This window comes from Pipistrellus hanaki (assembly GCF_964339955.1).
Source record: "Pipistrellus hanaki genome assembly, chromosome: 9".
Lineage (NCBI taxonomy): Eukaryota > Metazoa > Chordata > Mammalia > Chiroptera > Vespertilionidae > Pipistrellus > Pipistrellus hanaki.
In genome coordinates this window covers 8,455,487-8,483,107 of record NC_140511.1, presented here as the reverse complement: position 1 = coordinate 8,483,107, position 27,621 = coordinate 8,455,487, and the positions used below count along the sequence as shown (strand labels likewise).

Sequence of the window (27,621 nt, the reverse complement as noted above, 5' to 3'; positions counted from 1 at the left end):
AGGGTGCACCACGGCCTTGTCCCGCGTGTTACACACCGGCCAGGCCCCAGGCCAGACGGGCAGTTTAGAAAGCACAGACGCTCCGAAGCGCTCGGTGAAAGAGCATTTCACTGTGAGGGACGGTGCAAGCACTCCACAAGCGCCGGACTCTGCTGAAGCCTGTTTCTTGCCTCGGATCTTAAAAGTCACGCAGGAAGCCAGCGGTGGGAGTGAACTGACAACCCGCATGGGGCGAGAAGGCAGGCCCCCTCTGCCTCGCCGCCCTCACTTCGCTGTAAACTGAGGGCGCCGGGAGCCGGGTCAGAGCCTGGCTCCTGGTCCGACCACAGGGACACGGCTGCGGCCACCACGCCGCCCCCGTCACTGCCGCCGAGGCGCCGAGCGGAGCGCACGCGTGTGCTCGCCCACAGCCGGATGCTCCGGAGAATACTGATCCCCAACACACCCCCTCCGCCAGCACATCGGGACCGAGCTCCATCCCTTCAGAATAAAAGACTCTGGCATCAGCAGTGTGGCTAACATTCAGGTTCTCCCTCAAACAATGGAAGAGAACATGGAATACATTCAAAAGCAAGGTGAAATACAGTCTCTCTCTCTCCTCAGGAAGAGGTTCCTTCATCAATCAGAGGACACGGTGTGAAAGGGGGTCGTTCGGAGTCTCTTCTGAAAGTCCCTGAACAGTTTATAAATACAACAAGAAATCTCGTCCATCAGTAATGGTTCCTAAAGTCTTTACTGGTGGGTTCTGGAAACCTCCATCCCGGCAGTCCGGTCGGCTCCACTCCTCCAGAGGCTTCCGTGCCGGGGCAATGCTCCTCGGTGAGTCTCCGACTCTTCTTACGCTGCGCAGACCTCCCTCAGTACGCGTCCTCATAGTCCGAGTCCTGAGAGGAAGGAACAGCAGCTGCGGTGAGTACGGGAAGTACAATAAGAGTCAGAATTAGGCAATGGACACCCCAAAGGAACCCAGTTTGGAGCAACATCAACAGGAGGAGGCGCTGGCTCCACACAGCGGCATTCCCATGGTCTCCGGCGAGTTTCTGCTCTGAAACCCTCTTCCTCGGTGAACGCTCCCTAGCACCTCAGCGCTCATCGCAAGGTCCCGGAGGCTGCGGGACATGCAGGGCTGGGCTTGGCGCTAGGCCAGGAGTCAGTCTCCCTCTGAGTTTCAATCCCTTGCAGGCTGTGACCTTGAGTCACACTCTTTGTTTTCTCTAAGCCCGTTTCCTCATCTGTAAAATGGGGAAAATAAAAACACTGACAGCACAGAGAACAGCTCTGAGAACCGAATGGGACGGTGTCTGTAAATCACTGAACACTGGCCTGGCTCTCAGTACGCTAAGCACCCATGTTCCAACTTGTACTCGGCTTTGAACTGCAAGTGGCCGGTGAGCGCTCCCTGGACCACGCTCCCGCGGTCCGTCCACTGTCCTGTTCTCCCAGATGACGGCCCCAGACCTCCCCTCCCCCAGACCTCCAAACCGCCTCCTCAACGCCCTTTGCAGCGGTGACCTTGCTTCCCCCCTTTATGGGAACTTCCGCAAGCTCCCATCACCATGGTTACCGACCACCTGCATCTAGGCCCACCTACGTGCCCTTCCCAGCTCTGCGGAAGGATGTACTGGCCCTGCTCTTATCTAAGCCAGCATCTTCACTGGCCACCGGAGCCTGGAGTCCTGCAGGGCCCTTACCTCTCAAGGGCAGCCTATTTCTCCTGCTCTGCCACTTCCCCTCCTTTCGCATACAAATGTGCTATCATCTCTCCCATCTTAAAAGGAAAGCAACTCTCTCTAACACACCTTTCTCACCCAGTGCCCTATTCCGGGGCCTTTCTCCACGGGAAAACAACAAAAACATGAAACACTGTACATCCAGTGTAACCAGCAAATATCCCTGGTCCAGCTTTCACCCCACTTTTCCCTGTAGCTGCTTTGGCTAAAGTCACCCTTCACCTCCACAACCCCAGGTCATCCAAGAATCAGCGCTTGTGTTACTCTCCAACGGGGGAGCAACTGGCACCATCGTTCTCTTTTCCCTTTTCAAACACTCTCTTCACTGGAACCCAGGATTCCACACTCTCCTGTCCTCCCGTACCTCACTGTACAGTCCTTCCCAGCCTCCTTTGTGGATGCCTCTTCCTCTCCCCACTCTATCTGCCTTGGACCTCTATCTATACTTGGACCTCTCTGTCTACACTCATTTCCGGGTGGAAACAGCTCTCCCAGCCTCTATCTGCTATTGACACCTACGTCTATATCACCAGTCTAGACCTCTCTTCAGAACTTCACACCTTGGGAAAACCAATTGCCTACTCCACATCTCACCTTGGGTGTCTAACAAGCATTTCAAACTTAATCTATTCAAACTCAGTTCTGGCTCTTCTTCCTAAAGCCTGTTGCATTCTCAGACTTGTACATATTAGAAAACAGCAACTCTATTCCACTACTTGTTCAAGTCCATAACCTTGGAATACTCCTTGACTCCCCTCATTCTTTCATATATATATCTCCCACCAGTAATACCATTGGCTCTACCTTCAAACTATAATCAGAGCACAGTCACCTCTGACCACTTCTACCACCACCACCCTGATCTGAACCAACACCCTCTCCTCTCACTGGCATTATTGCTAAAGTCCCCTAGCCGGGCTCACTGGCTCCTTTGTGGTCCCTTACCACCTATTCTCAACCCAGAGGCCAGAACGGGCCTTTTAAAACATATATCAGTTCACAGTCTGTCAAAAACCTCCAATGGATTCTATGTCATTAAAAACAAACATCCAAGTCATTACAATCCCTACAATATTCTAAAAGATATGACATCGTGTCTCTGAAGAAAAACACGGGTGAGCAAAGGAGGTTTACTGTCATGAGCACATAAAACAGTTTATTCTTGTATTGTTATTTATCTAATAAGTATGATAGTATTATTATTTTTTGTATTTCTTACTTACGATTTATCTGTTAGGTAATGATGGCTGGTAATTTCAACAATGACCAACAAAAGTGGAAACTTAAAAATCCTGGGGGGTGCCAGAAGGAGGAGAGAGAGAGCAAGAAACTGAAAACCTACTTGAAAAATAATGTCAGAAAAGTTGCTTAACCTGGTTAAGAAAATCGGCATACAAGTCTAGGAAGCACTGAGAGGCCCAAACAAGACAAACCCAAAGAAACCCACACCAACACACATGATAATTAAAATGCCAAGGGCTAAAGACTAAGAGAGAATCTTAAAAGCAGCAAGAGAAAAGCAATTAGTTACTACAAGGGAGCCCATATGACTGTCAGCTGATTTCTCAACAGAAACTTTGCAGGCAGAAGGCCAAGGCAAGAAACACTCAGTGATGAGAAGTAAGAACCTACAACCAGTCAGACTGTCGGCACCCCAGGAAATGTTGCTCTCACTCTGATGGGGACACAGTTACTGGGAGGCCTCAGAGGTCCCTGAGGAGGGACTTCAGCCTCCTCAGTGCAGAGCTTGGTCTCCTTGGGAAGGAGAAGAAGAGGCTCCGGGTTGACATGTGGTGGGAAGCAGAGAGGAGCCAGCGTTTGCACCGTCCACAGTCACATACAGATGTAATGGAGGCGTCACATGGTGTCCCTGACAAGATGAGGGCTGTGCACATGCACTGCCCCATCAATGTCATTATTCAGGAAGATGGTTCTTTTGTTGAAATCAGAAGTTTCTTGGGGGGAAAATATACCCACAGGGTTCAAAGGGGGTCAGGCGTTGTTTGCTCAGTATCTCAAGCCCAGAAAGATTAGTTGATTCTTGAAGGAAATGACATTGAACATGTATCAAATTCAGCTGCTTTGATTCAGTGAGCCACAACAGTTAAAGCAAGGAGATCAGAAAATGTTTGGTGGTATCTATGTTTCTTTAAAAAGGATGTTTCGCAGGCTGATAAATAAGACCTAAGTTGCCAAGCTATCGAAACAGCAAGATGTCAGATGATTCCTCAGACTTATTTGCATTATTTTAAAGATGCAATGACTGGCCGGCATGGTTCAGTGGCTAAGCATCACAGTTCGATTCCCGGTCAGGGAACATGCCTGGATTGTGGGCTCAATCCCCAGTGTGGGGCATGCTGAAGGCAGCAAATCAATAATTCTCTCTCATCACTGATGTTTCTCTCTCTCTCCCTCTCCCTTCCTCTCTGAAATCAATAAAAATACATTTTTAAAAAAGATGCAGTGAAAGCCATGTATTGAAGGAAAAACCCAAGGGTCTGCAGAAAAGTTCGATTAAGGGCTCTGGATGCAGCCGGTTGAAGTCTCCTAGCATGACCACAGGGCAGAGGACACCCCCTCCCCACCAGCAGGTCCCCTGTTAACCAGCAGAGACTGCTCCACGGAGTCCCTACCCCAGTCCAAAGCCACCACTCTGTGTCCAGGAGACAGAAAACAAAAAACAACAGTTAGAGCTGAGGGAGCCCCCTGAACCCTAACAGACCTCGGTTGCCACCATGCCCTGGACCTCCTGGCATGATCCTCTGCCGTCACCGAAGGCAAAGGGCCCCCGTAAATGAGCCAAGAAGCGGCCCAGGAACAGGCACAGAAGAAGGGGTGGCTTACCAAGCACTCGGCACAGCGGACGCAGAGCCTTGCCATGCAGTCCTCCTCCTCGTGGTCCGTGCTGCAAAACAGGACACCCCCCAAAGCCATCACTGGCTGTTCGGCACAGCAGGCACACACAGGCCCCGAGGGACAGCGCGGCTGTCAGAGCCAGCTCTGCACCTATCGGAGGGGGACTGGGCAGGCTACTTCAGCTCCGGGACGGTTTCCTCATCTATAGAATGCAGATGTTAGCCCGGCCAGCGTGGCTCAGGGATTGAGCATCGACTTATGAACCAGAAGGTCATTGTTCGATTCCTCGTCAGGGCACATGCCTGCATTGTGGGCTCTGTCCCCAGTGTGGGGTGTGCAGGAGGCAGCTGATCCATGATTCTCTCTCATCATTGATGCTTTGCGCTCTCTCTCTCTCTCTCTCTCTCTCTCTCTCTCTCTCCCTTCCTTTCTGAAAGCAGTAAAAAAAAAAAAAAAAAAAAAAAAAAAAAAAAAAAAAAGATGTAATTCAAAAAAATATTGGCTTTAAAAAATAAATAAATAAAATGCAGATATTACATCTATGCTTCAAGCATAGTAGTTAGGAGTAAATAAAAAAATAAACACACATCAAACACATACCACAGTGGCTGGCACAAGTAAGTACTCAATAAATGGGAGTTGGTCACAGCCACTTCTTTAGAAATGCACTGACACCAGGCATCCCTGAGGCCTCGTGCTGGCGGGGGATGAAGACATGATAAAGCACAACCCCTGGGTGTGTCCCGTCTCCTGGGGACAAGGCCTGCTGAACCATAGCAAGCACGCCCTCATACAAGGCGATCGAGGTGTGAATGAGGCTAAGGTCTCTGCTGCAGCAGCAGAGGAGGGAATGGCCACTTCTCCCTGTGAGACTCAGGAAACTCAAGAGAAGGGACATCTCCACTGGGTCTCAGAGAATAGGAAGAGTATTCCTGGCAAAAGAGAGAAAGAAGCGGGGACCTCAGGGGAGAGAGAAGTGTGCTGCGGGGACACAGAGTGTGTCTGAGTACAGCTTGTGAGAGAAGAGAAGAAGCTCCCTGTGGCTGGAATGCAGAGTGAATGACGAATGGCAGGAAACAAAGTAGCTGTGGAAATTCCACTGATTTTGAAGGAATGAGGCCTCTACTTCAGAATTTATGTTCAGAACCAAAGGATTGTGTCATCTGATTTCCAGAGCAGGAATCTAGTACCTGTTATCAAGCCCCCATCTTTCCCCAAATCCACACCCTAGGTTTTACTTTCAACCTCCTGACCAGTACTGCTCTGCCTCTTCAAGAGATTTCAGAGAGAGTGGCAGGGAACAGCTGTGAACCCAGGAACACCGGACCTCAAGCAGCATGAATATGCAGACTCGAATGAGCTCTGCACCCTCTCACAAAAAAGTCAGATTTCACCGAGGAAAAGGAGAGAGAGAGAGAGAGAGAACTACATAACCAGATAATCAGAGAAGAGAGATCATAGGGAGACAAAGAAATAGCCCACATATGAAAGAAAAGGAGGTGTTATCAGAAAAGAAAGTAAACAAAATGGAGGCAAGCAATATGTCAGAGAAATAATTCAGAGAAATTGTCATAAGGTGGATGAAAAGAATGGAAGACAAATTCAACAATATGTGTAAGAACCAAGAGGAAATGGAGAAGAAGCAAGAAGAAATGAAAAATGGCATCACTGCTATAAAGAACTCAATAGAAAGCATCAACAGTAGACTTGAAGAAGCAGAGGACCACATCAGTAAACTAGAAGACAAGGTAGAAAAAAATACCCAAGCAAAGCAGATCTAGTAAAAAGACTTAAAAAACAGGAGGAGAGCCTAAGGCAGTGGTTCTCAACCTTTCTGATGCCACAACCCTTTAATACAGTTCCTTATGTTGTGGTGACCCCCAACCATAAAATTATTTTCATTGCTACTTCATAACTTTAATTTTGCTACTGTTAATGAACTGTAATGTAAATATCTGTGTTTTCCAATGGTCTTAGGTGATCCTGCTAGCAGTTCTCAACCTGTGGGTCGCAACCCACTGGCACAGAGGTTGTTCTCAAAAATGCCTGGTACTGGCACAAGAACAGACATATAGACGAATGGAACAGAATAGAGGACCCAGAAATGGATCCAAGCCATTATACTTAATTAATATTTGACAAAAGAGGCAATAGCATACAATGGAGTCAAAACAACCTATTTAATAAATGGTGCTGGGAAATCTAGTCAGATACATGCAAAAAAAAAAAAAAATGAAATTAGATCACCAACTTACACCATACATAAAAACAAACTCAAAATGGCTAAAGAACTTGAACATAAGATGGGAAACCATAAAAATCCTACAAGACTCCATAAGCAGCAAAATTGCAGACATATGTTGTAGCAATATCTTTATAGACACAGATCCTAGAGCAAGAGAGACTAAGGAAAAAATAAACAAATGGGACTACCTCAAAATAAAAAGCTTCTGCACAGCAAAAGAAACCATCAACAAAATAATAAGAAAGCCCACTGCATGGAAGAACATATTTGCCAATGTTATCTTCAATAAGGGTTTAATCTCCAAAATTTACAGAGAACTCATAGAACAAAAGGAAAATAAACAACTCAATCAAAAAATGGGCAAAGGACCTAAGTAGACACTTCTCAAAAGAGGACATTCAGAAGGCCCAGAAACATATGAAAATGTGCTCCAAGTCACTTATCATCCAAGAGATGCAAATCAAAACAACCATGAGGTACTACCTCACACCTGTCAGAATTACTATCATTAACAAATCAACAAACTACAAGTGCTGGCAGGATGCTGAGAAAAAGGAACCCTCGTGCACTGCTGGTGGGAATGCAGACTAGTGCAGCCACAGTATGGTATTTCCTCAAAAAGTTAAAAATGGAACTCCCATTTGATCCAGTAATCCCATTTCCAGGAATATATCCCAAGAAAACAGAAATACCAATCAGAAAGGATATATGCACCCCTATGTTCATAGCAGCACAATTCACCATAGCTAAGATTTGGAAGCAGCCTAAATGCCCATCAGCAGATGAGTGGATTAGAAAACTATGGTACATCTACACAATGGAATACTACGCTGCTATAAAAAAGAAGGAATCCTTACCATTTCCAGCAGCATGGATGGAACTGGAGAGCATTATGCTAAGTGAAATAAGCCAGGCAGTGAAAGAAAGATACCACATGATCTCACTCATTTATGGATAATAAAGAACATTATAACCTAGTGAACAAAAAGATAGATACAGAGACAGAGAAACATGGAACAGACTGTCAAATTACAGCGGGAAGGCTGGGGAGTGTTGGGGAGGGGGTAAAGATCTACTGAAGGACTTGTATGCATGCATATAAGCATAACCAATGGATGCAAGACACTGGGGTTTGGAGGGGTGAGGGCATGTCCCAGGGAATAGGGGAGGCTGGGGGAAGGTAAATGGGGGGAAGAGACATATGTACTACTATGTGTAATACTGTAAACAATAAAAAAAAGAAGAAGAGGAGATTTCATAAACCAAACCAGGAAGACAAACATCACGTGGTCTCACTTACTTGGGAACCTAATGAACAAAGGCACTGACCAACCAAATGAGACCGAAGCCGGGGCAGGACAGGCTGCCGTACCTCCGTGTGGGCGGGGAGAGAGAGATAAACAAAGAACTTACATACGTAATGCACGGCCTGTAGCCCATGGACATGGGCCATAGAGTGGTGAAGACCCGGGGGTGGGGAGGGAGGAGAGGGAAGGGGAGAAATGGGAGCTATCCATAATACTACCAACAATTAAAAATATATTTAAAAAGAAAAAAAGGAAATTTCACCAGCAGAACTAAGCTCAGCCTGGAAGTAAGAAAAGCACGGATGCAGGGGGAGGTACCACCCACAGGGCAGGGCGGGCACCACCCACAGGGCAGGGCGGGCACCACCCACAGGGCAGGGGTCTGAGGGGGTTAGGATTCAGGGCTTGGGGCCCCGGCTGTACTTACTCATCGGAAACCTCGATGGAGGACTTCTTGTAGCCAGACCTGCCCCTCTTCCTCAGCCCCGCAGACTTCCTCGCCATCCTCACCAGCAGCAGCACCACCACCACTGCCGAGGGGATGAAGACCAGGATGGAAAGCAGGGACACGGAGGACAGCATGGTGCCGAAGCCTGGGGGGGGGGGGGGGGGAGAGAGGCCCCTGCAGAGATGTTTCTGTGACAGGAGATGGGTCTCACTTTTGCACGCTCATCTCGTCTCGTTACAAAAGGAATAGATTCAACATACACAAAGGTAAGAACTAAACACGCAGAAAGGATAAAAACTGACCCGAATCCTACTACCTAGAGTAACACTTTGTCACCTGCCCGCTCCATCTTCTTTCTAAGCACGTGACTGGGGTCTGCGACAGGGAGGGCGGTGCGTGTTTTTAAAAGTGTGAGTCATGTTTTACATATCACGCCTAACCCCTATTTACTCACTACATAAGTACTTTCCATGTCATTAAAGGTTCCTTCCAGATTCGACCCTGTTTAAAAATATTTTTATTGATCTTTAGAGATAGAGGAAGGGAGAGAGAGAGAAACATCGATGGGCTGCTCCTGCACTGGGGACTGTGCCCGCAACCCAGCATGTGCCCTGACCAGGAATCGGTCACCAGACCTCTTGGTTTCTAGGTCGACGTTCACCTGCTGAGCCACACAGGCGGGCGAGACCTTTTCAATGACTGCGTAGCAGTCTGTCACTCCGCGTAGTTTAAGGACTCAGTCCTCGGGTGCTGAGCATTCAGGTCACCCCAATTCCCCGAAGCTATGAATTACATCATGATCGTCCTTGTCCAGAAACCTTCATGCTGCGCTCTATTTAAGATAACTTTTTAAACTGGAATTCTGGGTGAAAGAGTGCACACCTTCAAGACCCGTTACACTGCTGACTGTCTTCTGGAAACACCGTACCCGTTTCTCCTCCGCCAGAGGGATGTGCTCACCTGTCTTGGAAATTTATGGGTGATGGTCTTTAAAAAAAACAATGCGGTCCTGTCTCTCCAAGTCTTTGGGTCTGATCCAACCAAGAGCTGGGACGGCCCCTCACCAGGCCCAGCAGGAAGGAGGATGGAAAGGCGAGTCCCTCACCTGCTCTGCGGCCACCGAAGGCCACTGCTGGTCTTCACACCACAGCACATGCTGCCTCCACATGGGGCGGGGGAGGTCCTCCATCACAGAGCAGAGGGACCCTCCATCACCAAACGGGGGGACCCTCCTTCCCTGGGGGAGGGACCCTCATGACCCAGCAAGCACACTGTCTCCCACTGAGGGTGAGGGCCATGAGGGACACCAGATGGCTTCCGTCACAGAGACAACAACCTCCGTTTCTCTGAGGATTTGTCCCGCCTTGTCCACAGACCCCTGGTCACCTGAGTCTAAACACAATAAAGGAGAAACTATGACAACGTTTGAAGAAAAACTTCAGCTTGGTCCTGCCAGTTTGGCTCAGTGGATACAGCATCGGCCCTCGGACTCAAGGATCCCGGGTTCAATTCCAGTCAAGGGCACAAGCCTCAGCTGCAAGCTGGATTCAACCAATCCATGTGTCTCTCTCACATCAATGTTTCCTTCTCTGTGTCTCTCTCCCTCCTTCCCTTCCACTCTCTAAAATCAATGGGGAAAAAACCTTGGGTGAGGATTAATGAATAAAGGAAAAAAAAAGAAAAATGTCAGTTTGCAGAAAAAAGATTTAAAATTGCATCCTAATCGACAATTCAATTGGCTTGCAAACAGGCAGCTTTGCTGTCACAGGTCTCTCCCAAGAGCGAGAGTCCCATGACCTCAGGGGCTGGAGAATCACCCCTCTTGGACTGTGAGCCCTCAGGGCTGGGGGATCACCCTCTCTGACTGAGAGCCCTCAGGGCTGGGGGAGGGTCACCCTCTCTGACTGAGAGCCCTCAGGACTGGGGGAGGATCACCCTCTCTGACTGAGAGCCCTCAGGGCTGGGGGGGTCACCCTCTCTGACTGTGAGCCCTCAGGGCTGGGGGGTCACCCTCTCTGACTGAGAGCCCTCAGGGCTGGAGGAGGATCACCCTCTCTGACTGAGAGCCCTCAGGGCTGGGGGAGGGTCACCCTCTCTGACTGAGAGCCCTCAGGGCTGGGGGGTCACCCTCTCTGACTGTGAGCCCTCAGGGCTGGAGGAGGATCACCCTCTCTGACTGTGAGCCCTCAGGGCTGGGGGGTCACCCTCTCTGACTGTGAGCCCTCAGGGCTGGGGGGTCACCCTCTCTGACTGAGAGCCCTCAGGGCTGGAGGAGGATCACCCTCTCTGACTGTGAGCCCTCAGGGCTGGGGGGTCACCCTCTCTGACTGAGAGCCCTCAGGGCTGGGGGGTCACCCTCTCTGACTGTGAGCCCTCAGGGCTGGAGGAGGATCACCCTCACTGACTGAGAGCCCTCAGGGCTGGAGGAGGATCACCCTCTCTGACTGAGAGCCCTCAGGGCTGGGGGGTCACCCTCTCTGACTGAGAGCCCTCAGGGCTGGGGAGTCACCCTCTCTGACTGTGAGCCCTCAGGGCTGGAGGAGGATCACCCTCTCTGACTGTGAGCCCTCAGGGCTGGAGGAGGATCACCCTCTCTGACTGAGAGCCCTCAGGGCTGGAGGAGGATCACCCTCTCTGACTGAGAGCCCTCAGGGCTGGAGGAGGATCACCCTCTCTGACTGTGAGTCCTCAGGGCTGGGGGGTCACCCTCTCTGACTGAGAGCCCTCAGGGCTGGGGGGTCACCCTCTCTGACTGTGAGCCCTCAGGGCTGGGGGGTCACCCTCTCTGACTGTGAGCCCTCAGGGCTGGGGGAGGATCACCCTCTCTGACTGTGAGCCCTCAGGGCTGGGGGGTCACCCTCTCTGACTGAGAGCCCTCAGGCTGGAGGCTCACCCCGCTCTGTGACTGTGAGCTCCGTCAGGGGAATGTTATGGTGCACGTCGGGGGGGTTCTTCACGGCGCAGCTGAAGGTCCCGTTGTCCCTGGTGGTGGGGTTGCTTATGCTTATGGACGCGTCCCCTTTGTACACGTCTCCGACCCAGGAGATCCGATCGCGAAACGTGCCTGCGGTGCTGGGGTACTGGAAGGACTGGTAGTGGAAAATCTAAGAAAGCAGCACAGGAGAGAAGCAGTTAATTCGGAAAACGCAGGACAGTGGCAAGCTTAGTAGTCTAAAGCAAAATGCCCTGTGTCAGGGGTCCTCCCCGGGGAGCACTGTTTATACTTGGTTTGCTTCCCTCCTGCAGGTCCAAGGCGGCCAAGGAGCACAGAGGCAGGCCTGCCTCTGCAGCCTCTTCTGTGCTCCCTCCAGCCTGAGGCAGGGGCTCTCGGAGGGGATCGTGCCCAGAGGACACCGGGCAACGTCTGGAGACAGTTCTGCTTGTCACCACGGGGCGTGCTGCGGGCACCCAGTGGATGGAGGCCAGGATCTTACTAAAATCCTGCAATGGCGCCGCCGCCTGGCTCAGGGCTTGAGCATCGACCTATGAACCAGATCACTGTTCGATTCCAGTCAGGACACACACCCGGATTGCAGGCTCAATCCCCAGTGCGGGGTGTGCTGGAGGCAGCCGATCAATGATTCTCTCTCATTATTGATGTTCCTATCTCTTTCTTCTTCTCCCTTCCTCTCTGAAATCAATAAAAAATATACTTAGAAACAAAAATAAAATAAAATCCTATGATGCATAGCACATCCCCCACCACAAAAAATCCTCCAGCTCAGAATGGCAGCAGTGCCAAAGGTGAGAAACCCCAGTCCGAAGTAGCATCTAATCCTAGGTAATAAAAGCCTAACAAGCAAATTGTCCCCTCAGCCAAGATTTCGGCCAGAAGGTGGGGCCAGCCAGCGGCCTGCAACCACCCCCCTTAGCCCGGGCCCCATCTGCCCGATGGGGGTGGGCAGGCCAGACCCCACTCATGCACAAATTCATGCACTGGGCCTCTAGTATTCCTATAACCCTGTAGGGTTTACAAGTGATTCCTATGCATTTGTTCATTTGAGCCTCATTACAACTACATTTGGGGCAAGCATGCTAGTAATTCTTCCAGATTTACAGAAAGGGAAACAGGCTAAGAAAAAAAAAAACACAACTAAGTGAGTTATCAAAGGCACATGGCTAGAAAGTGAAAAGAGGGGTATTCGTATATTTTCAAAATCACCAGGAGGGTATACTGCAGCCAAGCCTCTCTCAGGTTCCCTGTCTTGGGGGTCGATGCATGACCAGCACTCAGTCCTACGATTGGCCAGGGGGCAGAGGGAAATAAGAAATGTGCTGAATGACGGCACCGCTGCTCGGGTGACCGGACGCTTCCCAGCAGAAGCACCTACGTGCACCTGCTGGTGGCCCAGCAGGTCCTGCGACACCACACGATGGTCTCATGCGGAGTCCGGCTGTCCCCTTTCTCTGCTTACTCAGCACCTCCCCACTTTAGAAGCACTGCCCAACTGCGAAGAGCAACTTCCCAAAGCGGACGCTGAATCACTGATGGGTTCACTTGTTCATGCATTCATCCAACAACTACGTACTGCACGCCTACTGTGTGCTGCGCCAAAGGAGACGATGGGAGCCTCAGAGCACAGGCCCTCTCTCATGGAGCCTCAGTCAGTGGGAAATACAGACATCAATGAACAAGAGCATGTGTGCTCTGTGTTCCACAAAGGGACGTAGAGAACGCCTACTGCTGCCCTGGCTGGTGTGGCTCAGTGGACAGAGTGTTGGCCTGCGGACCAAAGGCTCCCAGGTTCTATCCCTGGCAAGGTCACGAATCTCGGTTGTAGGCTCCTCCCCAGCCCAGGTCCTGGTCAGGACGCACGAGGGAGGCAACCAATCATGCAGGAGGCAACCAATCAATGTGTTTCAATATTTCTCTCTGACCTTCCCTCTCTTCCACTTTCTAGAAAAATATCTTTGGGTCAGGATTTTTAAAAAAGAATTCTTGCTGTGATGATCAGCATTGACATAAAAGAAAGGGTCTGAAACTCCTTACTGACCAAGCAAGGCCTGCTGTGCACTTGGAGATGGATGTGACCTCAATTCCAAGTTCAGCTGAGGTGCAAATCCTGGTTAGTCCGCCAGGACCCTGACCGGCCACATTCTGGCAGCACCGTTTCGTGTGCCTTTAAAGGCCAGGACTCCGCGCGGGCGAACGGCTTCCTGACCCTCTCACAGGAAGCGCCACCGAGAACCGCGTGCTGTTAGCATCTGGGGTTTCTAACCCAAGGAAGCCCCCTGGCTTCTCCTGTCCTACTTTTGGCCACGGGGGCAGAGCGAAACAAGGCCAGCCACAGTTTCCAACCACTCAAACACAGTGAGCTCCTGTAAGTCTGCAGGACCACGAACACCGCCTGGTTTCCTTCACCCCGAGCTCCTGGCATTCAACAAGGACTCCTAACACACAATGCAAAGCTGCACGTTAAAATCAAACGGAAAGTTTTCCCAATGAAAACTTTCTCTGTCCCTCCCTCTCTTACACTTTCTAGAAAAATGCCCTTGGGTGAGGATTTAAAAAAAAGAATGCTTGCTGCTGATGATCATAAAAGAAAGGGTCTGAAACTCCTTATGTCCAAGCAAGGCCTGCTGTGCACTTGGAGATGGAAGCGGCCTCGATTCCAAGTTCAGGACTTCCAGAAATTCGGTCTTGTACACAGCTGTGACATCCACGCTCGTGACAGCCGCTATCCCGAGCTGAGGATGCTGCTGGAAACATACAAGAAAGGGGTTTGTTTGTTTGTTTGTTGTTAATCCTCACCGGAGGATTTTTCCTTTGATCTTTTAGAGAGGAAAACATCATTGTGAAAGAGAGACACATCGATTGGTTGCTTCCTGCACATGCCCCAACCAGGGCTCAGGCCAGGAGGAGTCTTTAACCGAGGTATGTGCCTTTGACAGGAATCGAACCTGGGACCCTTCAGTTCAAGGGCCAATGCTCTATCCACTGAGCCAAACCAGCCAGGGCAAGAGAAGGGGCTTTTTAAGCACTGCCACCTTCAAATAGACATCCACATGGGACCTGAACCATAAATGCAGTTTATATGTGTGACACAAAGATATTGCTTCTACTATGGACAGACCATCTGTCATCGACAGCACCTGTCAGTCATCAAAGGAACCGCGGAAATCAGTGCTGAGGTTTACAGATGGGCGCGGCCTGCTGAGTCCACAGAGCACGGCTCAGAGCAACACGCCCACTGGCCGCCTGGGCGGCGGAGGTGAGCAGCTGGCAGAGCAGGGTGCCTGCGGCCGGCCCAGAGCACCTTCCACCCGCCAGTCCTGGCGGGACCACCGCGTACATTTCCTCTCCACCCGACAAGCTTTTTCCATCGCCTGTTTGCAGGGCTCTCGCAGGAAGAGCGAACGGCCTCGCGTGACTCCGGGAAGGTCAGGCGGGGACACATCCTCCAGTCCGAGAGGGACGCGGAGGGCACTGGACAGGAATGACAGGTCCCCCCTGCGGAGCACAGGACACGCGAGGACCGCTGTTCCCCGCACACTTACTGACTCGGTGCGGCTGCTGCTGGGGGGCCGGTAGGTCCAGTCTATGGTGAGCTTGTCAGTGACAGACGACGTCGACTTGAAAATGCATTTCAACTTGACCTTCTCTCCAACGTAACCCCGGACATGCGCATCCACTTTAATCTCCAAGGTGAGGACCGTGTGAACACCTGGCCAAAGCAAGCCCAGACACTGGAGATGGGTTCGTTTGGAATACACAGATGGCCGAACAGCATAAACGTGCTCTCTATCACTTTTCAGGCCCTCCTATAACCATTGCAACGAACACCTCCCGTACCCGCCGGGGACCAGGCGTGGACACCTGCATCCATCATGGGCAGTATTTTGTCATCTCACATTTGAAATCGTAGGAGGAATGCTGGGTAAGGTGTAAAAGCTGGTTTTCCCCGACACAGACGTGTGGCTGGGCTGGTGCGAACAAGTGGGTCAGCCACGGCAGGCTGAGCGGCGGCACCACCCACGCCCCCACCCACGCCTCACGCTCCTCCAGGAATGTGTCACCACCGTGGCCTGAGGGACTGCCCCACGGAAGCCTGGCTGCCACCTGCAGCTACCTCTGCCTCAGCCACTGGCACGATGTGGATGGAAAAGAACAGGTGTGTGTGTGTGTGTGTGTGTGTGTGTGTGTGTGTGTGTGTGTGTGTCTGTGTGTTTACATTTCAAAAAATCATAAAAAGCTGCCCTAAGGTTCTGTCTAGCTTTGTTTTGTTTTTTTCCGGTCCTCAAGTGGGTTAATGACTCACACATCCATTAGAAGTAAACCAGGGCGCCCTAGCCGGTTTGGCTTAGTGGATAGAGCGTCAGCCTGCAGGCTGAAGGGTCCTGGGTTCGATTCTGGTCAAGGGCACATAGGTGAGTTGTGCCCTGGATCCCCAGTGGGAGGGCCTGCAGGAGGCAGCCAATCAATAATTCTCTCTCATCATTATGTTTCTATCTCTCTCTCCCTGTCTCTTCCTCTCTGAAATCAATACAAAATATTAAAGAAAAACATTTTTTTTAAGTAAACCAGGGGGAGGAAAACAAAAGAACCTAATCACTCTAAGTATATGTGCTGCCGAAGCGAGCACAACCTAATCACTCTAAAATCTAAAACCCTAATGTGCAGATAGACCAAACAGCAGAACAACCGAACAACTGGTCACTATGGCGTGCACTGACCACCAGGGGGCACATGCAGAACATGGAGGGCATTGGCAGCAGGCAGCAGAGCACAGAGCATGGCGGGTGTCAGCTGCAGCAAGATGGTGGAGCAGGTGAGTTGGGGCGCCAGACCAAGGCGGGGTGCCAGTCAGTGTCATTGGGGTGAGCCTCTGGTGGTTACTGAAAATTCTCTGTTCCCATGAGCCACAGTCCCACCTGCTGCTCGCACCTGCTGCCTGCCCCACTCACACCCGCTGCCTGCCCCGCTCCCACCCGCTGCCTGCCCCCCTCAACCCCCCTCACACCTGCTACCGGTGCCAGCCCCACTCACACCCGCTGCCTGCCCCGCTCACACCCGCTGCCTGCCCCGCTCCCACCCGCTGCCTGCCCCGCTCCCACCCGCTGCCTGCCCCCCCAACCCCCCCTCACACCTGCTACCGGTGCCAGCCCCACTCACACCCACTGCCTGCCCACCCGCTGCCTGCCCCGCTCCCACCCGCTGCCTGCCCCGCTCCCACCTGCTGCCTGCCCCGCTCCCACCCGCTGCCTGCCCCGCTCACACCCGCTGCCTGCCCCGCTCCCACCCGCTGCCTGCCCTGCTCACACCCGCTGCCTGCCCCGCTCACACCCGCTGCCTGCCCTGCTCACACCCGCTGCCTGCCCCGCTCACACCCGCTGCCTGCCCCGCTCATACCCGCTGCCTGCCCTGCTCACACCCGCTGCCTGCCCCGCTCCCACCCGCTGCCTGCCCTGCTCACACCCGCTGCCAGAGCTGGAGCCGCCGCTCACACCCACTGCTGGCTCCCGGCGCTGGTCCTGATCACGTGGTGCCATCAGTGAGTGTGAGCAGCAGCTGCTGGCCCGATTGCCCCCGAGTTCTTCTCCACCTCCCCCTGCTCCTGAGAGGCGATCGGGACAGCAGCCACCACTCACACCCATGGACAGCGCCAGCCCTGCTGGCACCTGCTGCTGGCACCGGCCCCAATCGCTCTGCGCTGTCAGCAGGTGTGAGCGGGGCCAGCGCCGTCAGCATGTGGGAGCAGCGGCAGAGGGAGCGGGGCTGCCAGCAGACAGGGGACAGGGGGCCGTGGCAGGAGGGGCCGGGCAGGGGTGCAGAGGATGGGCCGAGACCTGCCCCTGTGCCCACTGCGGCCCACAGTTCCTTTCAAGATGCATGAATTCGTGCACTGGGCCCCTACACCACTGGTTGGCAAACTCATTAGTCAGCAGAGCCAAATATCGACAGTACAATGATTAAAATTTCTTTTGAGAGCCAAATTTTTTAAGCTTAAACTCCTTCCAACGCCACTTCTTCAAAATAGACTCGTCCAGGCCGTGGTATTTTGTAGAAGAGCAACACACAAGGGGCCAAGGAGCCGCATGTGGCTCATGAGCCACAGTTTGCCGACCACGGGTCTACACTAATAAAAGAGTAACATGCTAAGTGACCATACCTTCGAGACATCCACCAGCCATCGGGAGTGTGTATGCAAATTAACCCAACAAAGATGGTGGGTTCATTAGCATACGCAGGCACCATGGTGACCATGCAGGCGTTCCGCACCACCCCCGCCGCTCCGGGCCTCTGGGCCGTGTGGGAGGGTGAAAAGGCAGCTCCGGGCCGGAGCGTAGAGGCGGCTCCAGCCAGAGCGAAGGCGGTCCGGCAGCCAGGGAAGGAAGGCCCATTCTTGCAGGAATCTCCATGCATTGGGCCTCTGGTGTAAAAATAAAAGCCCTGGCCAGATGCCCAATGGTTAGCCTTGTCAGCCTGCGATCAAAGGGTCGTGGGTTCAATTCCTCAGGTACCTCGGTTGCAGGTTCCCCAGGTCCCGTTGGGGCCAGCGGGAGAGGCAACTAACTAATGTCTCTCTCCCTCTCTCTCTCTCTCTCTCTCTCTCTCTCTCTCTCCCCCCGTCGATAAACCAGGAGTCACAGTTCGATTCTCCATCGGGGCACTTGCTGGGTTGTGGGCTCGATCCCCAGCAGAGGGCATGCAGGAGGCAGCGGATGGACTGTTCTCTCTCATCATTGATGTTTCTCTCCCTCTCCCTCTCCCTTCCTCTCTGACATCAATAAAAATATATATTTTTTAAAGTAAAAATAAATTCTCTTTCCAAGACCACCTCACATATCCAGCTCTGAAGCTCTACCCTCCGCAAGAGCTGGCCCTTTTCTTCTGACCGATCCCCTCTGTGTTCGGAGAACGGTGAGTGGAGCTCGGTCTCCCCCGGGGGCAGCGGTTCTGAGGACAGTGAGCCGCCAGGGCTGTTTCCTGCCCCCTTCTCCAGGCGAAGGCCGGCTCTGGGCTCACAGGCAGGAGGCTGACGGCCACAGCCACGCACGACCCGCAGCCCTGCTCCCGGGCAGCGCTGGCCGCACCCGGGCCGTCACGCGTGGCCCTGTGCCCTCAGCAGTGACTTTCCTGCTTCAGTCCCGCTCTGTCGCAGGTGAGAAACTCCTGAGTTAAGACACGTACAGCCTGGGAGGCCCAACCCACCCAGAGCGAGTGCTCACCGTGTCCGAGCTCCTCACACGGCCGCTTCTGTCCTGCCAGCACCCAGGCAGGCCGAGGCGAGGCGAGGCGGGCGGGCCCGGCCAGCCAGGGCCTGCCCTTCTTCCTGCTCCTCCAGACCATCCCGCCCGGGCACATTCCCCCGGAAGGAGGGCACAGGCTGCTCACTGCGCTGCTAAGACTCTGACCCGCCCCACGATGACGGAGCTGATGACGGTGCCGCCGGCTCCGGGTGTCTGCAGCATCCGGGCCAGGCTGCCCTTGCCGAGGCCTCTGGGTGCGGTGCTGCCTGCAAGCCCCTGTCCCGCCGCCCAGCTCTCTCCTGGGCCCTCCCTCCCGAGCCCCCTTCACCACCCCAGCTGCAGCTGAGGAGAGGAAGGTGGGAGCGGATGGTACGCCGCGCCCTCCCAGACCCCAGGCCTATCTTCTAACCAGAACGCAGCGTTTTAACGGGCGCGTTCCGAGTCAAGCAGGTCTGGGCTGCGTTCCCAGCCCAGCCACCCTCTGGCTGCGGGCCTGACCAGTCACCTGCTCTGCTCCACCCGCTTCCTCAGCGGCAGGTGGGGATAATGGGAGACCTACTTCCCGGACCGGGGAGGGTGGCAGATTAAGTGAGGTAACCACAAACGCTGACACAGCACCTGGAACAGGAGCCTCCCTGGAAGTTACTATCATTACAATGAATGTCACCAACATTCAAAACCCTTCGGGAATTCTCTATCGGGGCACAGAATAAATCCAAATAGTGACAATCTGACCCAAACCTCCGCCCCCATCCCTCCTTCCCGGGCCCCGAATGTCCTGCCATTTCCTAACGTGCTATTCCTCGGGCCTTGTCTGTGTCCGGAAGGATCTCCCCACCCCACGGGTGCTGCCTGGGCGGCCCCCCAAGGTCACAGCCCAAAACCCCGGCCAGCAGCAGCCCCTGATGGACGCAGCTCCCCGCATTTCTGAGTGTTCTCGGTGCACGGGGTACACAGCGCTCCTCGGGTGCACATGCAGCTGGTCAGACCGTTTCCAAGGACAGTCCCTCTGGGGGAAAGGCCGTGTCACAGGGTTTCCAGCGTTCTCAGCCCGTGGCTGGTGTGCGGAGGGAGAAACTCACCCCCCCAGTCACCGCGGAAACTCCTGAATCCGCCCCCGCGGAGCCCGGGATGAAGGACGGCCCTTGAACGGCCTTGTGCCAGCTCCTCACCCTCTGGGAGCCCCTGTCTCATCCTCTGTGCACCCACAAATCCCTCCCTCTCAGAAGACAATGTCTCCTCTTCCTCAGGAAACTGCGCCCATGCACACGGCCCAGCCGCCACCTCCCACATGGGCATCCATCCCGCTTCCCCTCCCCTTCTCCTCCGCAAGGTGAGCTCCACGCCTGCTCCGGCACAAAGACCCTCCAGGCCGCAGCCTCCCCCCGGCGGAGGCTCTCCCCCTCTGCCTCTAAGCAGAGACTCTCACCTTGAACAACAAGCGAACCAATAAATAACAACAAAAACAATAACAATATCCCCTTGCACCTGTAACGCTATTCGTTTATCAACTACTGCTCTCCCCTTCCTCCGCCAGGCTCTCCGCCCGCCACCTCCCTCCCCCTCCCGTCCCCTCCTGGGCTGGGCAGCCAGGCCGTACTCCCTCCGCTTCTGGCAAAGGCCAGCCCGCCGGACCCGCCACCGCCGGACCCACCACAGGGAACTGAAAACTCCGCCAGGCACTTCCGCTCCGATGTCCCGCTCCGGCTCCCGGCCTCTCTGCTCCCGGCTCCCAGGACAGGTGCTCTCACTCATTCGCTCAGCCTTTAACATAGATTTATTGAGCATCTGCTTGTGCCACTTTCTCAGCAACAAATTAAGTGTGAGCAAAATAAGTTTGACATTATCCCTTACATACATCCAAGGCACCTAGAACTCCTCCAAAATAAAACTCGTATTCATTCCTTAATGAACTTCTGTATATTAAGTTTTGGAACTTAATATCCAGAAGTTCAACACATTAATCAAATCACAATGACAAACTCGGTGAGTACCATGAAGAAAAGACCAGAGCGTGGCCTGGAAACCCCCGTGTGACCGGGCAGGGAGTGGCCATGCAGGCACCCCGGAACCGCAGGCACCCCGGAACCAAAGGCACCCCGGAACCAAAGGCACCCCGGAACCACAGGCACCCCGGAAAAGCCTGCTTTGAGGTGAGTCCTGAGGGCGATGAAGCAAGAGAGGGAGAGTGTCCGGGCAGAAGGCACAGCGGATGCAAAGGTCCTGTGCCAAGGCAGGGAACTGAAATGCAGGCAGTGTGGCTTAACACACAGCGGGGGAGGGAGAGAGCGGGGGAGGGAGAGAGAGAGAGAGGAAGGGCGGGAGGGGAGAGGTGAGGGGAGAGGTGAGGAAGCAGGAAGCAGATCCTGTAGGACCTGAGAAATGGAGTCCTTATCTTAGAGCAATGGGAAGCCACGGGCAATGGCTGGCTGTGGGCTGAGCGATGGAGACAGGACAAGGCCTGTGCGGTAAGACGGCTCCAGGAAGGCATGAGGACGAGCCACGGGGAAAGAGAAGGAGACAGGAGGCCACTGCAGCAGCCAGTGAGGCACCGGCAGCCGGAACAACGCTGGTGGCCGTGGGCAAGAGGGGGCAGGGCAGACGGCACTTTCGAGGTAAAATCAGCCAAACTGGTGACAGATCCGATGTGGATGCAGGAGAGAGGCGTCAGGACACTCGGGTTACCGACCTGGGACTGCCATTCACTGAACTCTCAGGGAAGACGAGCACGGTGCCACGCTTGGAAGGAACGAGTTTTATTTTGGAGGAGTTCACAGCGCCTTGGATGTATCTAAGGGATAATGCCCAGCAGGTAGCTGGCTGAGGGCAGGGTCGGCAAACTGTGGCTCACCGGCCACGTCAGCCCATGATATCCACAGAAACACACCACACTGCCCATCGCTGTCCTGCCTCCGGGGCAGAGATGAGCGGGTAGCTGCAGCAGACCACAAGCTATTGATTCTCCCGTCCTTTACTGAAGCTGCCACCCTGATTTAGAGCAAAGAATATGGGTTAGAGTTACAACCCAGAATCTCCCTCCAACCACCTCTCCTCCCTGATTGTATCACTCATACACACACACACACACACACACACACTCATACACACACACACACACTCATACACACACACACTCATACACACACACACACACACACTCACACACACACACTCACATACACACTCATGCACACACACACACTCACACACTCACACACTCACACACACAGACACTCATACACACACACACTCACGCACACACACACTCACACACACTCACACACACTCATGCACACACACACTCATACACACACACACTCATACACACACACACACACTCATACACACACACACTCACACACAACACACACACACACACCACCCGCAGCTCTGACGTTTTTATAAAATCTCTAAGGTTCTTCCCTTCCTGCCCGCCCCTTAAATACCGGTGTTCCCTAGAGTTCCCCCCAGGCCCACGTTCTTCACACAGCACTGTTCCGGGACAACCCTACCCACTTCTATAGGTGCAACCACTGCCAACCGGCTAAGGATACCCAGCCTGAATCGCTGGTCACACTGACCTCCGAGCGCCCGCGTGCCTGGGGACAGCCCTGAACACACCACCGCAGGGTCTCAGGTGGAGTGGGATGAGCTGTGTTGCGAGGTGGATCCACCCCCCTGACCCCCTCCTAACATACACGGATGTGCTTCGGATGCCCGCCCTCCCCACGTAGCCCGGGGGAACGCCCGGATCAGACAGGCCGGCAGCACAGAGCCATCATCAGCTGAGAGTCTGAAACGCGCATGGGCCCCTTTCCAGAGGGTCAAGGAAGCTGGCAGAGCACAAGCCCGTGGCCCCCGAGCCTGAGGAGGAAAGGGGGAGCAGGGCGTCACAGAGTCTGGTGGAGATGGCTCCAGGCCACCCACCAGGGGCTGTCGCCACGGAGGGCCTCGGCACACGGGCCAGGGCACCACGGCGAGGAGGGAGCAGGCAGATGTCCTTCACCTCCTGCCCGTGCCACCAGCGACCAGACCTGCTGGAGGCCAGCGGGAGAGAGCCTGCCTGGTGCTAAAGGTCAGCCTTCCGGGAGGAGAGAGCAGAGCGGAGAGTGCATGGACCAGGGGCGGGAGGAGCAAATGAGGTGTACCCAGCAGCCTGGGCGGTGGGGGCAGGACCCAGATCATTAAAACAATCACTACATCCAGAGGTGTGCTGGGAAACAGCTAGAAGGAAAAAATTCAAGCCCGGCCGGTATGGCTCAGTGATTGAGTGTTGGTTGACCTATGAACCAGGTTCGATTCCCAGCCAGACACATACCTGGGTTGCAGGCTGGATCCCCAGTGAGGGGCATGCAGGAGACAGCTGATCAATGATACTTTCTCATCACTGATGTTTCTATCTCTCTTCCTCTCCCTTCCTTTTTGAAATCCATAAAAAAAAAAATAGTTAAAAAAAATCAAATACATAGGGTTTGACAATTTCTGTGAGAACACATTCCCACCATGGCTAATTCCCAGCTACAGAGGCGAAGTCTCGGAGGCGTTCGGAGGGAGTGTGCGTCCCCCCTCCGACACCCGTGGGGGCTGACCCAGCGCACGCCCTGCTGGTCAGGGACGTCCGGCCGGCCTGCGTGCTTTGCGCTAACCCAGGAAAGGTTTGTTTAGAAAATCTGCTTGGAGAGTTATTTAATGCTTCCATGTGCTGTTTATGTTCCTCTGTATGTCTGGAATTCTCCTCACTCCCTTTCTCTAAGTAACTTCCCTGCCTTTTTAAGATTTAATTTTGTCCTGACTAGGTACCTCAGTTGGTTGAGCGTTGTCCCCATACACTGAGGTTACAGGTTCAATCCCCAGTCAGGGAACATACAGAAATCAACCAATGAACGCATAAATATGTGGAACAACAAACTGGTGTCTCTCTCTCTCTCTCTCTCTCTCTCTCTCTCTCTCTATATATATATATATATATATATATATATATATATATATCTTTCCTACCCTCTTTCTCTCTCTCCCCTCCCTCTCTCTCTAAAATCAGTAAATTAAAAAAAAATTAATCTGGGAAGAAAGCAGGGAAATCACAATTAAACATAAGTAATTTTAGACATGGAAGAAATTTTTTAAATGACCAAACTCCCAATTTTGTACACCCAGTTTTCATGCCTATCGGTTTATAGCACTCAGACAACTGATACAGCGGGACCGCGGTATAACTCAGGGAGAATTCAAACACGCTAATAAGTAACGGGTCCTATCTCCGAAGAGTAAAGACAAACATGTGCGGAACAAAGGTATCCCCAGCAGATTCAAAGGATTGTTTTTAAAGGCTGAACCTTGAAAACACGCTCATTGAAAGAAGCCAGTCACACACGCACACACTCACAAATCCACAGATTATAGGATTTTGAGGCTCTGAAGTGTCCAGAAGGGAAACCCACCGCAATAGAAAGCGACTGACGTGTGCCAGGAGCGAGGGGAAGGGAGGGATGGGGGGTGGCTGTTCACGGATATGGGGTTTCTCTTCGGAGTGATGAAAATGATGCCAAATTGATGGTGAAATGATTGTAGAATTCTGTGGATATACTAAAAGCCACCAATTTGTACACTTAAATGGATAAATTATATGGCATGTGAATTGTATCTCAAAAAGAACTTATTTATAACCCAGCTGGCATGGCTCAGTGGTTGAGCATCGACTTATGAAACAGGAGGTTGCGGTTCGATTCCCGGTCAGGGCACATGTCCGGGTTGTGGGTTCGATCCCCAATGTGGGACATGCAGGTGGCAGCCAGTCAGTGATTCTCGCTCATCATTGGTGTTTCTCTCTCTCCCTCTCCCTTCCTCTCTGAAGTCAATAGAAATATTTATTTTTTAAAAACAACTTATATTTAAAAGCAAAAGATAAATCAATTCCTAAAGTACACCGATCATAAAATCCACTTCTAATGTGTGAATTATGTGGCTGCCAGGTTTGATGCAGCTAGATGTGAAATGACAGCAAGTTTAAGAAACCACCCATCATTTCTACTTTTTTTTTTATCTCCGTGTGACAACATCTGAACGCTTCTGTGGGGAGGGGTTGGATACAAGGAGTGACAAGTCAAGCGGAGTATCCTGTTGCAAAATAATTTAGCTGAAAAACTGGTCACTTGTAATGGCAGCGGCAGCGGGAGGGACGGGCGTGCGTGCGGGCAGGATATTACTCACAGACGAAGGACAACTCCCCGCCTTCCCGCGGGACGCAGCTCGCCTGTCTCCTGCTAAGGTCCCCGCAGGAGGCCCCACTCCCCACCGGCCATGTCACCATGCCAACAGTCCTGCCAGCTCTCCTAACAGGATTTCCCCGAAACATACACACACACATGTTTTCAAAAATCCAACAAACTACTGAAACTTAAAACCAGGTGATTACGCTGGATTGAAATTTCTGCAATTTGGGAACTGCATGAAAGCAAAACTTACCCAAATCTTAAGAATATGTCACAGTGTGGATTCTGTACTCTGATATCAGTTAATGCTACACGCTAAGCTTCTAACAGAATCAATGTGCCCTTTCTTTTATTTAAAATAATTGCTGTTAAACTGCTAAAGCTTCTTCCTCAACAAAAGGCGCCTCTGTTACAGAACCAAATCAGCGCATCTTTCCTGTAACTAATGTTTTGTGTCCTAGGCTCTGATACTCACTCCCCCCAAAATAAGTCACCCAGGCATGTTCTTCTCCCCCCACTTCCTGGGATCAAGTCCTGGACGCCAGGCTGCCCCTGCCTGACCCTCACCAGCCCGGCCCCGCACAGACAGCGGGGCCGAACCGGAGCCGGTCCCCTCCGCCTCCGGAACCCTCCCGCCCGGCCCCCCAAAGTGCGGACCGGAGCCGGTCCCCTCCGCCTCCGGAACCCTCCCGCCCGGCCCCCCAAAGTGCGGACCGGAGCCGGTCCCCTCCGCCTCCGGAACCCTCCCGCCCGGCCCCCCAAAGTGCGGACCGGAGCCGGTCCCCTCCGCCTCCGGAACCCTCCCGCCCGGCCCCCCAAAGTGCGGACCGGAGCCGGTCCCCTCCGCCTCCGGAACCCTCCCGCCCGGCCCCCCAAAGTGCGGACCGGAGCCGGTCCCCTCCGCCTCCGGAACCCTCCCGCCCGGCCCCCCAAAGTGCGGACCGGAGCCGGTCCCCTCCGCCTCCGGAACCCTCCCGCCCGGCCCCCCAAAGTGCGGACCGGAGCCGGTCCCCTCCGCCTCCGGAACCCTCCCGCCCGGCCCCCCAAAGTGCGGACCGGAGCCGGTCCCCTCCGCCTCCGGAACCCTCCCGCCCGGCCCCCCAAAGTGCGGACCGGAGCCGGTCCCCTCCGCCTCCGGAACCCTCCCGCCCGGCCCCCCAAAGTGCGGACCGGAGCCGGTCCCCTCCCGCCCGGCCCCCCAAAGTGCGGACCGGAGCCGGTCCCCTCCGCCTCCGGAACCCTCCCGCCCGGCCCCCCAAAGTGCGGACCGGAGCCGGTCCCCTCCGCCTCCGGAACCCTCCCGCCCGGCCCCCCAAAGTGCGGACCGGAGCCGGTCCCCTCCGCCTCCGGAACCCTCCCGCCCGGCCCCCCAAAGTGCGGACCGGAGCCGGTCCCCTCCGCCTCCGGAACCCTCCCGCCCGGCCCCCCAAAGTGCGGACCGGAGCCGGTCCCCTCCGCCTCCGGAACCCTCCCGCCCGGCCCCCCAAAGTGCGGACCGGAGCCGGTCCCCTCCGCCTCCGGAACCCTCCCGCCCGGCCCCCCAAAGTGCGGACCGGAGCCGGTCCCCTCCCGCCCGGCCCCCCAAAGTGCGGACCGGAGCCGGGGGTGATGGCAGGGGGCGAGCATCCTCCCCACGTCCTGCTTCCTTCCTCCCCGGACCCCGCGCCCACCCCCAGCTCCGCGCGCTCACCCCGAGGAGCAAGAGCCACCCCCCAACCCCGCACCCCCGCTCACCCCGGAGCAGCAGGACCCCCCCTCCCCCACCCCGGCTCACCCCGGAGCGGCAGGACCCCCCCCCACTCACCCCCCTGCCCCCCGCTCACCCCCCTGCCCCCCGCTCACCCCCCTGCCCCCCGCTCACCCGGGAGCGGCAGGACACCCCCAACCCCCCTGCCCCCCGCTCACCCCGTAGCAGCAGGACCCCCCCCCGCTCACCCCCCTGCCCCCCGCTCACCCCGGAGCAGCAGGACACCCCCAACCCCCCTGCCCCCCGCTCACCCCGGAGCAGCAGGACCCCCCCCGCTCACCCCCCTGCCCCCCGCTCACCCGGGAGCTGCAGGACCCTCTCCCCCGCTCACCCCGGAGCAGCAGGACACCCCCAACCCCCCTGCCCCCCGCTCACCCCGGAGCAGCAGGACCCCCCCCGCTCACCCCCCTGCCCCCCGCTCACCCCCCTGCCCCCCGCTCACCCCGGAGCGGCAGGACCCCCCCCCCGCTCACCCCCCCTGCCCCCCGCTCACCCCGGAGCAGCAGGACCCCCCCCTGCTCACCCCCCTGCCCCCCGCTCACCCCCCTGCCCCCCGCTCACCCCGGAGCAGCAGGATCCCCCCACCCCGCTCACCCCCCCTGCCCCCCGCTCACCCCGGAGCAGCAGGACCCCCCCCCCCGCTCACCCCCCTGCCCCCCGCTCACCCCCCTGCCCCCCGCTCACCCCGGAGCAGCAGGACCCCCCCCCCGCTCACCCCTCTGCCCCCCGCTCACCCCGGAGCAGCAGGACCCTCTCCCCCGCTCACCCCGGAGCAGCAGGACGCCCAGCAGCGCCAGCGGGGCGGCTCCAGGCGGCTGCATCCTGGCGGCTGGTCCGCACCGTGTTTACCTCCCTGACGGCGCAGGTGACACCGGAAGTGGCGTCACG

At 54.7% G+C, this 27,621-nt stretch overlaps 1 protein-coding gene across 5 annotated transcripts; it reads right to left on the bottom strand.

Moving 5' to 3' along the window:
• Nucleotides 1-155: 155 nt before the first annotated feature.
• MPZL3 (myelin protein zero like 3) lies at nt 156-27,621 on the bottom strand. 5 transcript variants are annotated; one of them, XM_084895634.1, is made up of 6 exons: nt 18,757-18,889; nt 15,085-15,251; nt 11,480-11,690; nt 8,566-8,731; nt 4,575-4,635; nt 159-884 (listed from the first exon to the last, which is right to left on the bottom strand). In XM_084895634.1, the coding sequence occupies exons 1-6, from the start codon at nt 18,875-18,877 to the stop codon at nt 858-860; spliced, it is 753 nt and encodes a 250-aa protein (XP_084751760.1). In that variant the 5' UTR covers nt 18,878-18,889; the 3' UTR covers nt 159-857. The 5 variants fall into 5 exon arrangements, with proteins under 5 accessions (XP_084751758.1, XP_084751760.1, XP_084751759.1 ...); XM_084895635.1 differs by lacking the exon at nt 18,757-18,889 and adding an exon at nt 27,500-27,621 and having other exon boundaries at nt 164-884; XM_084895632.1 differs by lacking the exon at nt 4,575-4,635 and having other exon boundaries at nt 156-884.